At 37.0% G+C, this 18,664-nt stretch overlaps 1 protein-coding gene across 1 annotated transcript in view; it reads left to right on the forward strand.

Annotated features, from left to right (window-relative positions):
• Positions 1-18,664, forward strand: part of Oseg2 (intraflagellar transport protein Oseg2) — an 892,258-nt gene that overhangs the window by 676,070 nt on the left and 197,524 nt on the right. The window contains exon 22 of the mRNA XM_067142201.2: positions 17,353-17,533. Within this exon, the coding sequence (XP_066998302.2) occupies positions 17,353-17,533 (181 nt within the window). The remainder of the gene's footprint in view (positions 1-17,352; positions 17,534-18,664) is intronic.

Here is an 18,664-nt window from a genome sequence, read left to right on the forward strand (position 1 = left end):
TCTATTCTGTCTGACCTCTCTTGGTCAACTCTTGTTCTTTTCCATCCCTGATGGTATTAGAGTATTCAAGGCCTAGAAAGCCTTGCATTTTCATGCCTTTTGTGGCCCTTGCCTTTCTTTGTCCGTTATTTCATTTTTCAAAGTGACAGATCCCTTCTTTTTCTTCTCTCTCTCTCTCTCTCTCTCTACCCCTTTTGGGTGGGGGACGCAGAAGAAGAATATGCCCATAGTATCCCCTGCTTGTCATAATAGGTAACTAAAAGGGGCAACCAAGGGATGATTGTATTACAACCATGAAACTACTTGTGATTAGTACCATCACGCAGGGAACACCATGGGTTGTCTTTACTTGTGTGTAGTACCACTACATTAGGTACACAACAAGTTTGTGATTAGTAGCAGCAGAGAGTGGCTTCACTGTGGGTTTACAGTACCTGTGATTGGTACCACTATATGAGTGACACCGTGGGCCTGCGTTGCCTGTGATTGTACCCACTATGTGAGGAACACCACGGGAATACTGGCACCTGTGATTAGTGCACCTATGTGAGGAACATCATTAGTGTGAATTGCCTGTGAGTGGCGCCATTATGTAAGAAACACCATACGTCTGCGTTACCTGTGCGATGTACGATACTTGTGAGTAGTACCATAATGTGTGGAACACCATGAGTCTGCGCTACTTTTGATTAGTACTGCAGCATTACAAATACCATAGCTCTACTTTACTAGCGATAAGCAGTATTATGAGGGGCCTTTGACCTGGATATTGCCCCCCTTTTGACATCAAGCATCATCGTTTCAAGAATGTGCTTTAAAAGCAGTCCCTTGGTCAGTAATACTATTGTTTTCAGATAGTTTTTGAGGAGGTGGGGCATTGCAGGTCGGACCCACTTTAACTTTAGCAACATGGCAGATAGATTTGTGAAGTGCTCTGAAAACTTTGAAGATAATAATATGAAGGTAAAGTTTAAAAAGTGCCTTAAGTGGTTTCACGTAAAAGAAGAATGCATGAGGTCAACCAAACATGAAATAGATCGCCTGCTTAAGTCTTCCAAAAAAAAGGATAGGCTTTAGATAGGTTTGACCTGCAACTCGGCGTCACTCGAACCTGAGCTTGAAGTTTCACCAGACTCAAATTTACAAGACTCCATTTCCACAAAATTCAATGCAATATTAAGCAAACTCTGTGAACTAGAGTCAGTGTATAAGAAATTAAAGACTTCTGTCCAATTTATCAGTGATTAATTTGACAATTTTAGTACTGAGATGGGCAAAATGCAATCTGAACTGATAGTGCTGAACACAACAGTACAAGACTTAAAATCAAATAATATCACCCTTTCCGGAGAAGTGACACAGCTGAAATTCAACGTCAAAGAATTAAAACAATACTATAGAACAAATAATATGAAAATATCCAGGATTCCATACCACTCAGAAGAAAACTTGACTGAACTTATCCAGAAAATTAGAGACATCCTATGTACCAATACATCCAGACAGCATCAACACTGTTCACAGGGTTTCTTCTTTCAATAAAAACAGTGTGATGCCTGTAATCGTCAGATTTGTCCAATGGTCAAAAAAGGATGCCCTTTTAAAGTCAGCAAGACACCAGAAGATCTTAACCTCTTTTATCCTTGGTGGTCCAGAAATTAATATATACTTGAACTAACACCATATGCCCTACAATGAAGCTCTCTTCAAAAAGGCTTGGGATGCTAGGACAAAGGGAATTGAAAATGCATTTGTGTGACAAGGGAAGATTCTGGCAAAAATCACTGTGCCCTCCCTTGAAGCATTTACAATAAAAAGTGAAGATGATATTGAAAAATTGATTAGGTTTGCAGCATCTAGGTCTAAAAGAGCTATCAGTCTTCACACACTCCTCTTGTTCCCTTTTATGTTTATATTTATTAAATTTATGTTTTTTCTTGTTCTTATTTTAGACATCAATGATGACAGAAAGACAATGAAAATCATACTTTCAGTATAGTGACTTGGTTACCTATCTTGGATCAATTACTCCATCCTTGAGAATAATGTATCTCAATTCTGGTAGCATACGAAATGTTAAGTTAGAGATGATTGCCGATCGCATAAAGTTGATTCAGAATATCGATTTTATAATTGTTGTCGAAACATGGTTATCTGTAGACGGTGATGAATCTAACTTCTACATTATCACAGGTTATAAAGCATTTCATTCATTTAGAATTCCTTCTGAAAGATCACTCACGGGTTTATGCTAAAAACAAATCATGGCAATGTAATATCATGTATAGTGTCCAAAAGCATCATAATATTGTGGTTTTACCAAGCTCGATAGCTGCAGTAGCTTAAGTGCAGCCAGCATCCAGTAATCGGGAGATAGTGGGTTTGAGCCCCACTGTTGGCAGCCCTGAAGATGGTTTTCCGTGGTTTCCCATTTTTCACACCAGGCAAATGCTGGGGCTGTACCTTAATTAAGGCCACGGCCACTTCCTTCCACTTCCTAGGCCTTTCCTATCCCATCGTCACCATAAGACCTATTTGTGTCGGTGTGACGTGAAGCAAGTAGCAAAAAACATATTGTGGTTTCGGAGATTTCTAAGTCAGGGTGCAGTTATATAATTATAGCTATTGTATACCATCCATTCACTTCAAACTGGACAGTTATGCGATGACATAGAAATAATACTTAACAAAATAAATCATAGAAATATCATTGGTGTTGGTGACTTTAATAAAATTTGCACTCAAATGCAGTATTAACTATTGAATATAAAATGTTCATGTAGAGCTACGGCCTTAAAAACTGTAACACAATATATCCTACCAGACTGAGTTTGAGCAGTTCACTAATTGACCACTTTCTATGTAGTATGAAACTTAATAACTGGTCTATAGATAACATAATTGATGATATGAGTGACCATAATCTCTTGCTCTTTTGTTTAGATATTTCAAAGACATCTAGTTATATTCCCAGTGAACTAAAACTACACACATATAAACATACAGATGATGAAAAGGCTAGATTATATTTTGAGGAACACCAATTCCGGTGGGTAGATGGCAGGACATAAATGCTTCATATGCTGCTTTAACCAGATACATTCAAAGTGGTCTTCACTATGTATCAACAGTTAGAAAATTTCATCATCGAATTACAAACCCCATTCTGAATGTATGGTGCACACCAGAACTTGCATCACTCTGCAGGCATAAAGCACTTCTCTACAGTAAATTGAAAAAACACCCACACTTTGGTATAATTAACCCTCCAAATGGCAAACACCTGATATCATGCGTTTTATGCGTTTGCCCAGTGGCAACGCCTGATTTCAGGCGTTTTGACATGCTCTTCAATTTACTTCGATAATAGAATTATTATTTATTGAAATGTGCTAATTACGAATCAATAGAAGGAAAACTGTTAGGTCATAATCATGAAATAGTTTGTATAATAGCATGTTGCACTAATCTAGTGTAAATCGTTACCAAAGTAGCGTCATAATCCCGCTGTCTTTTGCTAGCTGCTACATACTCAGTGGCCGGCCACACATATGTCTCAGCTGAGGCAGCTATATTTAGTCGCCAGTTTTCCTTCTGATATCAATCTCAAGTGTTGATATGCATTCATGTCATTAATACTGAATTATTTCCTCGTTCTTATGGTGGAATGAATTGCTGGCTAGTGAGATAAATTTCGTGTTAGTTGTTAGAGAGATATCTTGTTGACGTTGTCAGGAGTAATGTTCTGCGTTGTGTTTGTGCCTCTAAATATTGTCGTAATTGATCTATGTAGAGTTTCCGGTTCATGAATGTGTAAATACCCTTATTATGGCAGATCAATTTCTGGATTGTTCCAGTGACATATGAGAAATTCTTGATGCTAATTTCAGTGAAGGTGAGGGATCAGATTTGAAATTGACGAGGACAGTGAAGTGCAGTCGGGAGACTTTTCATCAGGAAGTGGTGAAGAATGTGTGCCATCAAACTGTAACATGTCTGATAGTGAAGATAAAGAAAATGTGGAAGATATTGTTACAACAGTAGGCCTAGGTCATATACGTTCAGCAAGTGCAAGTAGAAGTTCTTCTCCTGTCCTTCTAATGTGTCTCCAGTTTGGGTCAGAGTTTATCCCCCTGAACCTCCAAAGAACCCTGAATTCAAGGTGAGAGAAGCATGTGCAGGTATAAAGAACTGTCCACAAAGAAATTCACACCCTATAGATTACTTTTATTTGTTTTTTACTCCAGCTGTGTGGAACTGGGTTGTAAGACAGACAGATACTTATGCTAGTAAAAAAAATTGCCGCAAAACGTTGCTCTGGTGAAGTACCGAGGCACAGCAGAACATGCGGGTGGGTAGATGTCACTATAGCTGAAATAAAGAAATTTATAGGAATAATTATCAATACGGCCTTGACATTTCACAACAGTATTACACATTATTGGGACACAGATACACTTGAAAGAATACCCTTTTATGCAGAGACCATGTCATTAAGGAGATTTCAGTTGATATCATCAATGATATGTTTGAATTCAGGACATCATATTCCTAACGGGCAACCTGGTCACGATCTATTGTTCAAAGTACATCCTTTTCTAGATGCCATCAATGCATCATTCAAGAGGTATTTCATACGAACTCAGGAAATATGCATCAACGAATCAGTGATAGGCATGAAAAACCGATGCGTGTTTATACAATACATGCCAAATAAAAGACATGCTCTGTTCGGCATAAAAAAATTTGAAGTGTGTGACAGCAGGACCTCGTATGTTTCGCATGTGGAACTTCATAGTGGGAAAGATTTCCTATCCGATGGAAATGATCCATTTACCCAAAAGATCATTTTGGCTCTGCTAGAAAGAACCCACTTACTAGACAAAGGGTACCATTTATTCACGGATAACTGGTATACAAAAAGCCCCTTGGCTAACAAGCTACTTGAAAGGGATACGTACCTCACAGGAACAGTGAATAAATCTTCAAAGGGACTGGCTCAAATTGTTTTAGGTACAAAAGTTGAACCTAGACAAACCGTTTACTTTAGGCAAGATGACTTTCTACTGGTTGCTTATAAAGAGAAGAAAACACGGAAGCCAGTTTATTGTTTCACAACTGGATGTCACGCTGAGGATAATGTTGTAAGTAGTTGAAAAGGAAATGAAAGGTTGAAACCACTACTGATTCATAAGTACAATATCTTCATGGGAGGTGTAGAAAAAGATAAGTGCATTTACCATGCCACTTGTTCCAGACCAGCCAGAACGTACTGGAAGCAATTTTTTTCAAATCTGCTAGATATGACATTATTAGACACATACATCCTGTACATAAAGAACTGATAAGCCTTTAGCAAGACAAGACTTCATGGTCAGTATAGTTAGGGGATTGCTAAATGAACAGTTCCCAATTCCAGTTGTGAGGCCAACAGATTATGCAGGAGGCCACTCTCATGCTTTCGAAAAATTACCACAGAAAAACAATCGCCTATGCGTTGTGTGCTTGCAAGAAAAGGAGGAGAAGTCTACATTCTGGTGTCCAGGATGTAATGGTGGTATTCACCAGGGGTGTTATCATAAACTAGTGCACTTCTGCTGGCCTGCCAATTGTGGAGTAAAAAGAAAGAACCACCCAAGTGACTCTGAGTGAAATATACAAGTGATAGCATACAATTGTTGTATACTTTTTCCAGCTAAGAACAGTATTATAAACTATATACCGGTACGCAACTATTTACTATGAACTGGTGCTCCTTTTGTATATGTCATTTTTTGAATTTACGTAAATATAAACATATTATATATAGCAAAACTTTTGCAAAAATAAATAATATAAACAAATTCAATATATTTTTGGTCTTACAGTTTTTGGATTATAACAGCTTTAGTATCATCATGTTATTCCTTGTACTTTTGAGGATAAAAGAATGTGCTGTTTATGTATTATAACATGTAAACGATTTTGAACACATTTTATACTATGAGTCCGCCACTTTGAGGGTTAAAGAAGAATATAAAAGTTTCTGCAATAGAGTTACAACCCTGAAAAGACTCTCAAGAAGTCGTATTATGATAATCAATTTAAAAACAAAATCCACACAACACTAAACACCCCTGGCAACTCATAAAGGAAGTTCTTGGTAAACCTTCAAAATAAACAATTAATATTGCTTGAATCAAGCTAGGGAATGAATGTTTCGAAGATAAAAGTGACATTTGCGATGCCCTGAATAATTATTTTTTCTCAGACCCTGCCACACTGTCTTCAAATATTGTTCCACTTCCTGAACGTACTGCTGCAATCAACAATCATCCTAACTCCCTTTTCTTAGATCCATGTTTTCCAGAAGAAGTGTCTGCAATTATAAATTCTCTCAAACATGCTCACTCAGTTGATAGCGATGGTATTTCCAGTAAACTTCTCACAATCTGTAATCAAGCACTCTCTGGTCCAATATGTGTATTTACCAACTGCTCTTTGGCAAAAGGCATTGTCCCTGATTCATTAAAGTTCTCTAGAGTGGTTCCTATACACAAACAGAATGATAGATCCAATCCAGGAAACTACCGACCCATCTCAGTACCACCTGAATTATCTGAAATCTTAGAAACTGTTGTCAAAGTTAGGCTTATCAGTTACCTCGAAAAATGTAATTATTTTTCCAGGCTTCAGTATTGCTTCAGAGAGAAGGCTGTCATAATGGATATCATAATTGAAATTCAGAATTATATTGATGAAGGTTACAGGACTGCTGGGTTGTTTACTGGTTTAAAAAAGGCTTTTGATACTGTTAGCCATGAACTTATGATATACAAACTGGAAAAGGCAGGTGTGAGAGTTCCCTCACTGCTTTGGTTTAAGGATTTCTTATCAAATCGACAACAATTATATTCAGATTGGCATGAATAACAGTAAACTACAAAAGATTTCCTTTGGTGTACCACAAGGTTCTATATTGGATCCAGTTTTGTTTCTTATATATATTAATGACGTAGTCCTGTGCTCTTTTAAGGGTAAAATATCACTTTTGGCAGCTGATACTTCACTGTTCTATTCATCAAATTCTGAAGACAAAATAGTTTCAGCATCTAGCATGACTGTCATATCTTAGATAAATGGCTGAGAAAAAACCTCCTAAGAGCCAATTTCTCAAAAAACTTTCTGTATGATGTTCCATAAATCAAAAAATGACCTAAATGTAACTATAAATATATTATTTGGCACCTCAAAGTTGCAATGGGTTAAAAAAGTTAAATATCTTGGACTAATAATTGATAGTGCCGGCCCCGTGGTGTAGGGGTAGCATGCCTGCCTCTTACCCGGAGGCCCCGGGTTCGATTCCCGGCCAGGTCAGGGATTTTTACCTGGACCTGAGGGCTGGTACGAGGTCCACTCAGCCTACGTGATTAGAATTGAGGAGCTATCTGACGGTGAGATAGCGGCCCCAGTCTAGAAAGCCAAGAATAACAGCCGAGGGGATTCGTCGTGCTGACCACACGCCACCTCGTAATCTGCAGACCTTCGGGCTGAGCAGCGGTCGCTTGGTAGGCCAAGGCTCTTCAAGGGCTGTAGTGCCATGGGGTTTGGTTTGTAATAATTGATAGTGCTCTCTCCTGGACACCTCATATATTAACCTTAAAAAAATAAATGCTCTATCTTGGTTGGTATCTTTGGCAAGATTAAGTACCTACTAACGGTTGATACTCTTTGTCTAATTTATTTTACAATGATACAATCTCTACTTTCTTACTTGTGTTTCATTTGAGGCAAAGCAACCCAAAATAGCTTAAATACTTTGGAGGTCTTACAAAACAGGGTTATCAGATTTATGTATGGATTCCATCAACTATATCCTGGAAATAAAATGTACTCTGAAACCAATATATTTACACTTAAGCAGTTAATCTCATTAAATGCATCACTTGTTATTCATAAAGTCTTGCATAATAAAATGTTCACCAATTCTGAATTTCCTAAAGTCACTGACATCCATTCATATGAGACAAGGCAAAAAAAATTACATGTTTTTCAAAATTATACAAGAAAGCTTGGCACTAAGGGAGTGCAGCACTTACTAATATCTGAATATAATAGCGTTCCTGACAACATAGCAATCATCTCTAAAACTGTGTCCTTTCACAATAAGCTGTAACAGTTATTTCTCTTATATTTTTTACTTCCAAGGTCACCTTAAAAGTCAAAACAGTTGTTCCTCCTGCATTATTACTTTGATAATTATCCACTTACTTAATGTAATCCTCTACATTAGGTAAATAGTGATAGTCAAAGCATATGTAAAATCACTGTTATTACTCTTTCACTTTTAGACCTTAGACCTTATTCTGCCATTGTTGTGATCATCTATGTATTGTTCCTCTTCACAGAGCTCTTGCTCTCGGAACCCTATTTATCAATAAAATACAAAAAATTGTTTTAAATTCATTTTCATCCATGCATTGTTCACCATCACGTTTTGAATTTTGGTCATTGGATGATTTTGGACTTTTAAATTGTCATTACATTTCGTCTCATTTCATTCCATGCCGGCCCCATGGTATAGGGGTAGCGTGCCTGCCTCTTGCCTGGAGGCCCTGGGTTCAATTCCCGGCCAGGTCAGGGATTTTTTCCTGGACCTGAGGGCTGGTTCAAGGTCCACTCAGCTTACATGATTAGAATTGAGGAGCTATCTGACGGTGAGATGGCGGCCCCGGTCTTGAAAGCCAAGAATAATGGCCGTGAGGATTCATTGTGCTGACCACACGACACCTCGTAATCTGCAGGCTTTCCGGCTGAGCAGCGTTCGCTTGGTAGGCCATGGCCCTTCAAGGGCTGTAGTGCCATGGGGTTTGGGGTTCATTTCATTTCATTAGGGGTCGATAACCTAGATGTTAGGCCCCTTTAAACAACAAGGAAAATAAAAGGGGCAATAAAGCTGGATGTATTCTTGATCAAACCTGAAGAAACTTTTATTAACCCTGACAGTAACACCATACGTTTTTCTGACATGTTGTGCGAATGAATGCCATCTATTCCTCTTAAGGAGGGGAGAGTTATCCCCTCCACCACTTCTATTCCTTATTCATTCCATCTGGTAACTTTAATGTAACTTTAAATAATAGGCTTTGAGTGACACGTCTTCGAAACTTGTGGTGTAACTAAAGCGATATTTATAGACGTGTTACTGTCAGGGTTAAAACAGAGGTAATAGAAGGAATGAGTTATCATAGATAGAAATTAACATTGAAACAACAGAAGAGAAAATAGAATGGAAAGATTGTTATGTGTATGATAAGGTGGACATGGAAGCAATAGTTTCGTACATTGAAAAAATAAATTAATAAGTGAATAAATGGACAAAATGTAGAATTGCTATGGGGAGGACTCGGAAATCTAGTTCTGGAAGGAAAAAGAGTATATGTGTTGACTAAAACAGTTTGCAGAACAAATGACCCATCATACTATGATAGGGATGCGAAAAGATTAAAAACTGAAATTGCTACAAAGGGAATTAAATAAGGTATAAAGAGAGGCAAAGGGTTTATTTTTGAGTAAGCTGGTAACAAGGGGGCATGGTTATAAAAACAGGCTGAGAAATATGTATAGGTATATTAGAGTACAGAATGGGGTAAAGAATGAAATTCCAGATCTAAAAGGGAAGACAGAAGGGTTCAAAACTGATGACGAAAAGGCTGAGTTTTTCAATAAACAGTATGTTGCTATAGTTGGCATTCAAAGGGAAGGGGAAGATTCAGAATAAGAAATTGGAAATTGCTGTAATTTTGGACTTCTGAAGATCAATAACAGTGACATTTATAAGTAAATTAAGCATTAGGAGCAAGAAAATCTGCAGAAGTTCATGGCATTAGCGGGGAATGGTTAAAGAAAATGGGATGGGCTATTATACCTTCCTTGAGATTTGTATTTGATTATTGTCTGAATAATGGGGTCATACTTGGAGAATGGTATGCTGGCTTAACACTAGGCAGTTTGGTTTCAGGGCAGGATACTCTTGCAAAGCTGGGCTTGCTGGTTTCCAGCAAGATTTATCAGAGATTTTAGACAAGAGCGAACAACTGGATTGTATAGCAATAGGTTTGTCTAAAGCCTTTGGCAGAGTAAACCATGATATATATATGAGAAAAATAGGACTGAATAGGATGGTAGTAGATTGGGTGAAAGTTTTCTTGAAGGGCAGGAAGCAGAGGATAAGGGAGATATGTCATATCAGAACCTCAGAAAGTGGGCAGGGGTATACCACAAGGCAGTAAACTGGTATAGATGCGAGCTGAAGAGAAGACTAGTGGGACGTGAGGTGGGACACGGGGGAGCAGCTTTCTCTATCAGTCGTCTCGGGTATGGCTCTTCCTAAAAGTATCGTCAGCTAGCAGCCAGTCTCCCTTTGATGATCAAGTGGCCAATCGAACAGTTCGGTAGTGTTGACCTTTTAAGTGTTGAACAGCGATTTATATATTGAGGCTTACATAACTGTGTTATAAAACATTTACGTTACATGTGCGAGTTTAATGCCATTGATCTGGCTTGGGTGAAGGCAAAGAGGATTGTACGGGAAAGCAATGTTACCGGGGACATTTCCATGACAAAGCTCGAAGCCGTAATGAGAACTGCAATTTCTTCTATTAGCAAAGAAGACTGGGATGGATATTGTTCCCACGTTAGTAACAGTGAGGAAGAGTACTCGCAGAACGATGGACCGATGGAAGACGTGCTCGAAAAATTCATCATATCTCTGGATAGTGACTCTAATGAATCAAGTGATGACCAGTTTTCCTCGTCCGAATCCAAACTTAAGCATCCCCTAGCAGACAGCGAGTGACCCATCGAAGAAGCTCTTCAAACACTTCTTCGTAGAGTTTCTGGTAATTCGTTCGTGTAGAAACATAACTTTAAGTCCATCTCCTCCTTAGGAAGTATTGTTTTTAATGTTATTTTTATTCATTATTTTGTGTATCATCAAGAAAAGTGACACAGGGACACAAGGATTGATGAAGCTAATAGGCCTACTGTCTATTGCTTTAAATATTATTTTATTTCATAGTTTAGTGTATCATCAAGAAAAGTGACATAGAGACAGAAGGACTGATGATGCTGATTTAGGTCTACAGTCTACTGTTTTAAATGTTGTTTTATTTCATAGTTTTGTGTATCAAGCAAAGTAACATAGGGACACAAGAATTGATGGTAATTTAGGGCTACAGTCTATTGTTTTAAATGTTATTTTATTTCATAGTTTTGTCTATCAAGAAAAGTGACATAGAGACACAAGGATTGATGGAGCTAATTAGGCCTACAGTCTATTGTTTTAAATGTTATTTTATTCTATAGTTTTGTGTATCAAAAAGTGACACAGGGACACCAGGATTGATGACGCTAATTAGGCCTACAGTCTATTGTTTCAAATGTTATCTTATTTCATAGTTTTGTCTATCAAGAAAAGTGACATAGAGACACAAGGATTGATGAAGCTAATTAGGCCTACAGTCTATTGTTTTAAATGTTATCTTATTTCATAGTTTTGTGTATCATCAAGAAAAGTAACATAGGGGCACAAGAATTGATGAAGCTAATTGGGCCTACAGTCTATTGTTTTAAATGTTATCTTATTTCATAGATTTGTCTATCAAGAAAAGTGACATGGAGACACAAGGATTGATGAAGCTAATTTAGGCCTACAGTCTATTATTTTAAATGTTATTTTATTTCATCACCGAGCTCGATAGCTGCTGTCGCTTCAATGCGGCCAGTATCCAGTATTCCATGTAATAAATATCATTTTTGGTCCGTATTGATGATATTAGATTGAAATAATAACAATAAGTTATTTATTAGACCACCTAATCAATACAAAATCGTCTTGGATGATTTACACAAATTTGTATTGATTAGGTGGTCTAATAAATAACTTATTGTTATTATTTCAATCAAGTATCCAGTATTCGGGAGATAGTAGGTTCGAACCCCACTGTCAGCAGCCCTGAAAATGGTTTTCCGTGGTTTCCCATTTTCACACCAGGCAAATGCTGGGGCTGTACCTTAATTAAGGCCACAGCCACTTCCTTCCCACTCCTAGCCCTTTTCTGTCCCATCGTTGCCATAAGACCTATCTGTGTCGGTGCGACGTTAAGCAACTAGCGAAAAAATAATAATTATTTCATAGTTTAGTGTATCATCAATAAATGTGATATAGAGACACAAGGATTGATGAAGCTAATTATTTTAAATGTTATTTTATTTCATAGTTTTGTGTGTCATCAAGGAAAGTGACATAGGGACACAAGAATTGATGAAGCTAATTAGGCCTACAGTCTATTGTTTTAAATGTTATCTTATTTCATAGATTTGTCTATCAAGAAAAGTGACATAGAGACACAAGGATTGATGAAGCTAATTTAGGCCTACAGTCTATTGTTTTAAATGTTATTTTATTTCATAGTTTTGTGTGTCATCAAGGAAAGTGACATAGGGACACAAGGATTGATGAAGCTAATTAGGCCTACAGTCTATTGTTTTAAATGTTATTTTATTTCATAGTTTTGGCTATCAAGAAAAGTGAAGAGCTAATTAGGCCTACAGTATTTTTTAATATTTGTGATTAAATAAAATTCTATAAAATTGAGTTATTCAGTAAACTAACTCGTCGAATAATGAATAAATTCCCGCCTCTCTCATCCATTTCAGACTGTACAGCACTGGCATTCTGAGCTTACAATAAGTCGGTGGGTTCGATCTCGCCTAAGTGCAATAGTATTTGAAGGCGCTGAACCAAGTCAGCGTCGTGTCGACAGCTTTATCAACACTTAAAATACCCCTTGCGGCACAGAATATGTTTCGCACAAGCGAGAACATTGTTATACAGAATAGTAGAATAGAATACTCCCATCCCCGAGTTCCAGATCACCTGGAACTGGGGACAGAGTAATCATTTATTGCTATTTTTGATATGAATGCTTTTCTTGTATCTATTACTACATTAAACATTATAATTACTCCTAATCGCAAAATTGCAGTTTTTAAGTTTTATTTCTCTTTATTTCTCCTTGTCCTAGACATTAGCAGTGTTATATTTTCTAGGACAACATGTATCTATTACCGGTACTCCTATTATTAATTAGTGTAAGTTTTTTAAGAGTCCGAACAGATTTCTCCTTAGCTTACAATAGATATTATAAATTAACTGAATGGCTGAATGAGTGAATGACTGAATGTCTGGATGAGTTGCCTGATTGGATCGTAATCATAAAATTGTTATATGCGCACATATTCAATCTGGTTCATTATTATTATTATTATTATTATTATTATTATTATTATTATTATTATTATTATTATTATTATTTTCTTCACCTAACAAACACGCCGGGACATGTGTGTGAGAGAGAATGCATTCGTAACTCGGCACACTGACGGACGAAACTGACCTGCCTGTAGCTCGCTTCTTGTAACTTACTACATTTGAAATATAGGAAATAAATATTGCCTTCCTCTAGTACTGTAACCTTCATCGGACATTGGTGATCATTTCGTAAAAATAAGTAAAAAAATAATATCATAATTAATACAGTATATATATATATATATATATTATATTAAAATTAAAATAATAACAGAAGCTCTTTCGATTTGTGCCTTGAGGATGGACTCTGTCCGTGATAAAATCTAATGTTGAAGATGGCATAAATTCCCAGTGTCAGTGGAAAATAACCTAGATTACTATTAGTTGGAAACTGCCTTGTCTTAATATTTCGTTGGTCAGATGTAGTCTATTAATAGATGAATAATATCACCCACCTCCGATATACAAAAATACATCGAGTGCCTTGCAGGAAGAGACCACCTGAGGACACTGCGACTGCGAGGGTGAACGTTTTCAGAAACGCAAGTACATACACTAGCTTGGTGACGAGAAGCCAGGGACGAGGGCAGAAGCGAGGTCTAACGCATTCCCGACCACATTCCTAGCGAAACTCTTCTCTTGAGCTCCCATCTATATCTTTACTTAATTAATTTTGTGGAGAACATATAAGGTTTGAATTCACTAATCAGACTATTTGCAGATGATTTAGTTGTATATAGAAAAGTGAATTGTTTAGATGCATGTCAAATATTGCAGGAGAATCTGAACAAAATACATGTATCTTGAAAAGAGTCGAGCAATTAGCTTTGGAAACAAAACATGCAGGATAGTGAGCAGTTACGAAATAGGAGGGGGGGATAAATTTTGAAGACAACTGTGTTTACTTCGGGGTCACATTAGTAGGTAGTATATTTTACTGGGAAAGACGTGTAGGGTATGTCATTAAAAAAAAGCATTTAAGTCCTTGCACATGGTAATGCAGATGTTGAAAGGAGCAAGCAGGAAGGTAAAAGAGATGGCATATCAATCAATCAATCAATCAATCAATCAATCAATCAATCAATCAATACTGATCTGCATTTACGGCAGTTGCCCAGGTGGCAGATTCCCTATCTGTTGCTTTCCTAGCCTATTCTTAAATGATTTCAAAGAAATTGGAAATTTATTGGACATCTCCCTTGGTAAGTTACTCCAATCCCTAACTCCCCTTCCTATAAATGAATATTTGCCCCAGTTTGTCCTCTTGAATTCCAACTTCATCTTCATATTGTGATCTTTCCTACTTTTAAAGACGCCACTCAAACTTATTCGTCTACTAATGTCATTCCACGTCCTCTCTCCGCCGACAGCTCGGAACTTACCACTTAGTCAAGCAGCTCGTCTTCTTTCTCCCAATTCTTCCCAGCCCAAACTTTGCAACATTTTTGTAACACTACTCTTTTGTCGGAGATCACCCTGAACAAATCGAGCTGCTTGTCTTTGGATTTTTTCCAGTTCTTGAATCAGGTAATCCTGGTGAGGTCCCATACACTGGAACCATACTCTAGTTGGAGCCTTAATATGCCCTCTCCTTTACATCCTTACTACAACCCCTAAACACCCTCATAACCATGTGCAGAGATCTGTACCCTTTATTTACAATCTCATTTTTGTGATTACCCCAATGAAGATCTTTCCTTATATTAACACCTAGGTACTTATAATGATCCCCAAACAGAACTTTCACCCCATCAACGCGGTAATTAAAACTGAGAGGACTTTTCCTATTTGTGAAACTCACAACCTGACTTTTAACCCCGTTTATCAACATACCATTGCCTGCTGTCCATCTCACAACATTATCGGGATCATGTTGCAGTTGCTCACAATCTTGTAACTTATTTATTACTCTATACAGAATAACATCATCCACAAAAAGCTGTACCTGTGATTCCACTTCTTTACTCATTTATATATATAAGAAAACATAAAGGTCCGATAATACTGCCTTGAGGAATTCCCCTCTTAATTATTATAGAGTCAGTTAAAGCTTCGCCTACTCTAATTCTCTGAGATCTATTTTCTAGAAATATAGCAACCCATTCAGTCACACTTTTGTCTAGTTCAGTTGCACTCATTTTTGCCAGTAGTCTCCCATGATCCACCCTATCAAATGCTTTAGACAGGTCAATCGCGATACAGTTCATTTCACCTCCAGAATCCAAGATATCTGCTATATCTTGCTGGAATCCTACAAGTTGAGCTTCAGTGGAATAACCTTTCCTAAAACCGAACTGCCTTCTATCAAACCATTTATTAATTTCACAAACACGTCTAATAGAATCAGAAAGAATGCCTTCCCAAAGCTTACATGCAATGCATGTCAAACTTACTGGCCTGTAATTTTCAGCTTTATGTCTCTCACCCTTTCCTTTATACACAGGGGCTACTATAGCAACTCTCCATTCATTTGGTATAGCCCCTTCATCCAAACAATAATCAAATAAGTAATTCAGATATGGTACTATTTCCCAACCCATTGTCTTTAGTATATCCCCAGGAATCTTATCACTTCCAGCTGCTTTTCTAGTTTTCAACTTATGTATCTTACTGTAAATGTCATTATTATCATATGTAAATTTTAATACTTCTTTAGCATTAGTCTCCTCCTCTATCTGGACATTATCCTTGTAACCAACAATGTTTACATACTGCTGAGTGAATACTTCTGCCTTTTGAAGATCCTCACATACACACTCTTCTTGTTCATTAATGATTCCTGGAATGTCCTTCTTGGAGCCTGTTTCTGCCTTGAAATACCTGTACATACACTTTCATTTTTCACTAATATTTGTATGACTGCCTATTATGCTTGCCATCATGTTATCCTTAGCTGCCTTCATTGCTAGATTCAATTTCCTAGCAAGTTCCTTCAATTTCTCCTTACTTCAACAGCCAACTCTATTTCTTTCCAATCTGCACCTCCTTCTTAGTCTCTTTATTTCTCTGTTATAATAAGGTGGGTCTTCACCATTCCTTACCACCTTTAAAGGTACGAACCTGTTTTCACTTTCCTCAACAGTTGCTTTAAACCCATCCCATCTAATACACATAAATCAAATAAATACACATAAATCAAATCAAGAATTTAGAGGAAAGTGGCTAGGTATGTAATGAGGAACCACAGAATGACTAGCTGTGTTAGGATTATGATAAGGAGACTCGGATGGGAAAGTTTAACAGAAAGGAAGTTAAGAGCGAGATGTACTTATCTTATACAGGGGAAAGTGTTTGGGAGGATATTGGAAGGATATTAAAGGCAAAAGGAGTTTATAGATGCAGGTTTGATCATGAGTTTAAGATAAGGTTAAGCCAGTGGCACAATAACTGGGGGAAATATTCATTTGTGGGAAGGGGGGAAAGAGAATGAAACAGCTTACCCAGGGACATCTTCAACCCTTTCCCAAAAGATGTGCATTCATTCAAATGTAAAATGTGGTCATGGCAGGTGGAAGTAAGAACTCTGGCAGGAAACAGTATTATGAATGTTATGTTCTGTGTAAATATTTATGTGTATTTTTTTATGATTTTGCCTCTGGGGAAAATGCTGCATTTGCAAAATAAATGTTCTGATCTAATAATAATAATAATAATAATAATAATAATAATAATAATAATAATAATAATAATAATAATAATAATAATGTGATTGTTATAAACTAATTTAATTTAACTACCACAGCTTTGTATTTTGAGAATATTTTTGAAATGGAATATGATTATACATTGTAATTCAATAAGAATTATTTGAAATGTTGTTTATAAAAAAAAATACTTCTTAAAATAAAATTTGAATAGATATTTCATTATTCCATTGGAAATATTGAATATTTTAAATTGTTTTTTATTGGAGGATATGGAAATAGATTGTTATGCATTTAATCTACCTTTTCTTTGATATTTTTATGTACCTTACAGAATTTATTTATATGTTGTAGGTACATGCACTGTCAAGACTGGACAAGTGCACTTCGTGTGACTGAGATATATGATCCTGATTCCCGGTCTGAAGTTCTGATATCTCAAGCTAAGGCTGCTTTTGAGAAGGAACGGTATAATTTCTTTGAAAGACTTCTTCTGAGAGCAAGTCAACCAGAACTCATTGTGCGAACATACAAGGTGAGGAATACATTGTCTTATGGAGTACTGGTTGGTTCTGACATCTACTAGTCTAGAAATGTCATAAAATTAATAATTGAATAACATTGATTTGTACTATTCTTTGTTATTCATCATCATCATCATCATCATCATCATCATCATCATCATCATCATCATCAGGGCTGGGTATATGTATTAAAAAATGTCTATGGGCTAAAAATTCTCAAAATATGGAGTAAAGTATGGATTACATACATTCCACACAACAATTTGAAGGAAAGTCCAAAACAAAAATTTAGCCTTCTTACATATAGAATCAAAGCTTGGATTACAAAAAAGAGTTTTAAATTTTCAAATGTGAAACTGCATCTATTTTCTCTTAAAATGCTTGGTACTCACTGAAACTCCACTCAACATCACAAGAAGTTGTAGGACTATTCTAAATCTTGCAACATCTTAATCCATATCTGGTTCTGCACATGATTTAGTGCTTAAAATTGAACTAATTTTGCTGGATTCTTGGCTAGCACTGTGTAACTTCGCTTATGTGGCTTCTCCAACCTTTCCACTGCAGTAGTTGAGACATTATATCACTTCTCTTAGTATGGCAAAGCTTTTGAGAAGAGAGTTTCTTGCTTTTGGAGAGCATTTAATGCTGTTGTGATGCATGAGATGCTTGTTTGGATGTAAGCTATGCCATTTTTCACTACATTTTCACCAACAACTGACTTTGCAGATTCAATTGAAACAGCACTGTCAAGAGCCTGAAGTACTTCAAAACATTCTGGATGGCTTCAGTGTTAACTGCGTAGTATGACACTGCCTCTAACAACATTCCCCATTGAGTTACAATTGGTGGGCAGTGGCATATCAGGGTTCATGTCTCTCAGAATCTGAATCCTGCAAGGAGCCTTCAAAAGCACTTTCTGCATTGAAGATATTAAGATGTCCATTTTAGGGTAGCTAGCTTGAATGAGTTCTGCATACCAATGAAGGGCATAAGCTGCGTTAGCGAAGTGAATCATCATGGGATATATTACTGAGGTATGACAGCTGCCACATCCGCCATTCCAACATGTAGCTATGGGAGGTGGGGACAAAGTAAGGCCCACTCTCTCCCTACTACCGACAACCAGTCAGAGGAGAGTC

This window comes from Anabrus simplex, chromosome 2, assembly GCF_040414725.1.
Source record: "Anabrus simplex isolate iqAnaSimp1 chromosome 2, ASM4041472v1, whole genome shotgun sequence".
Classification (NCBI taxonomy): Eukaryota; Metazoa; Arthropoda; class Insecta; order Orthoptera; family Tettigoniidae; genus Anabrus; species Anabrus simplex.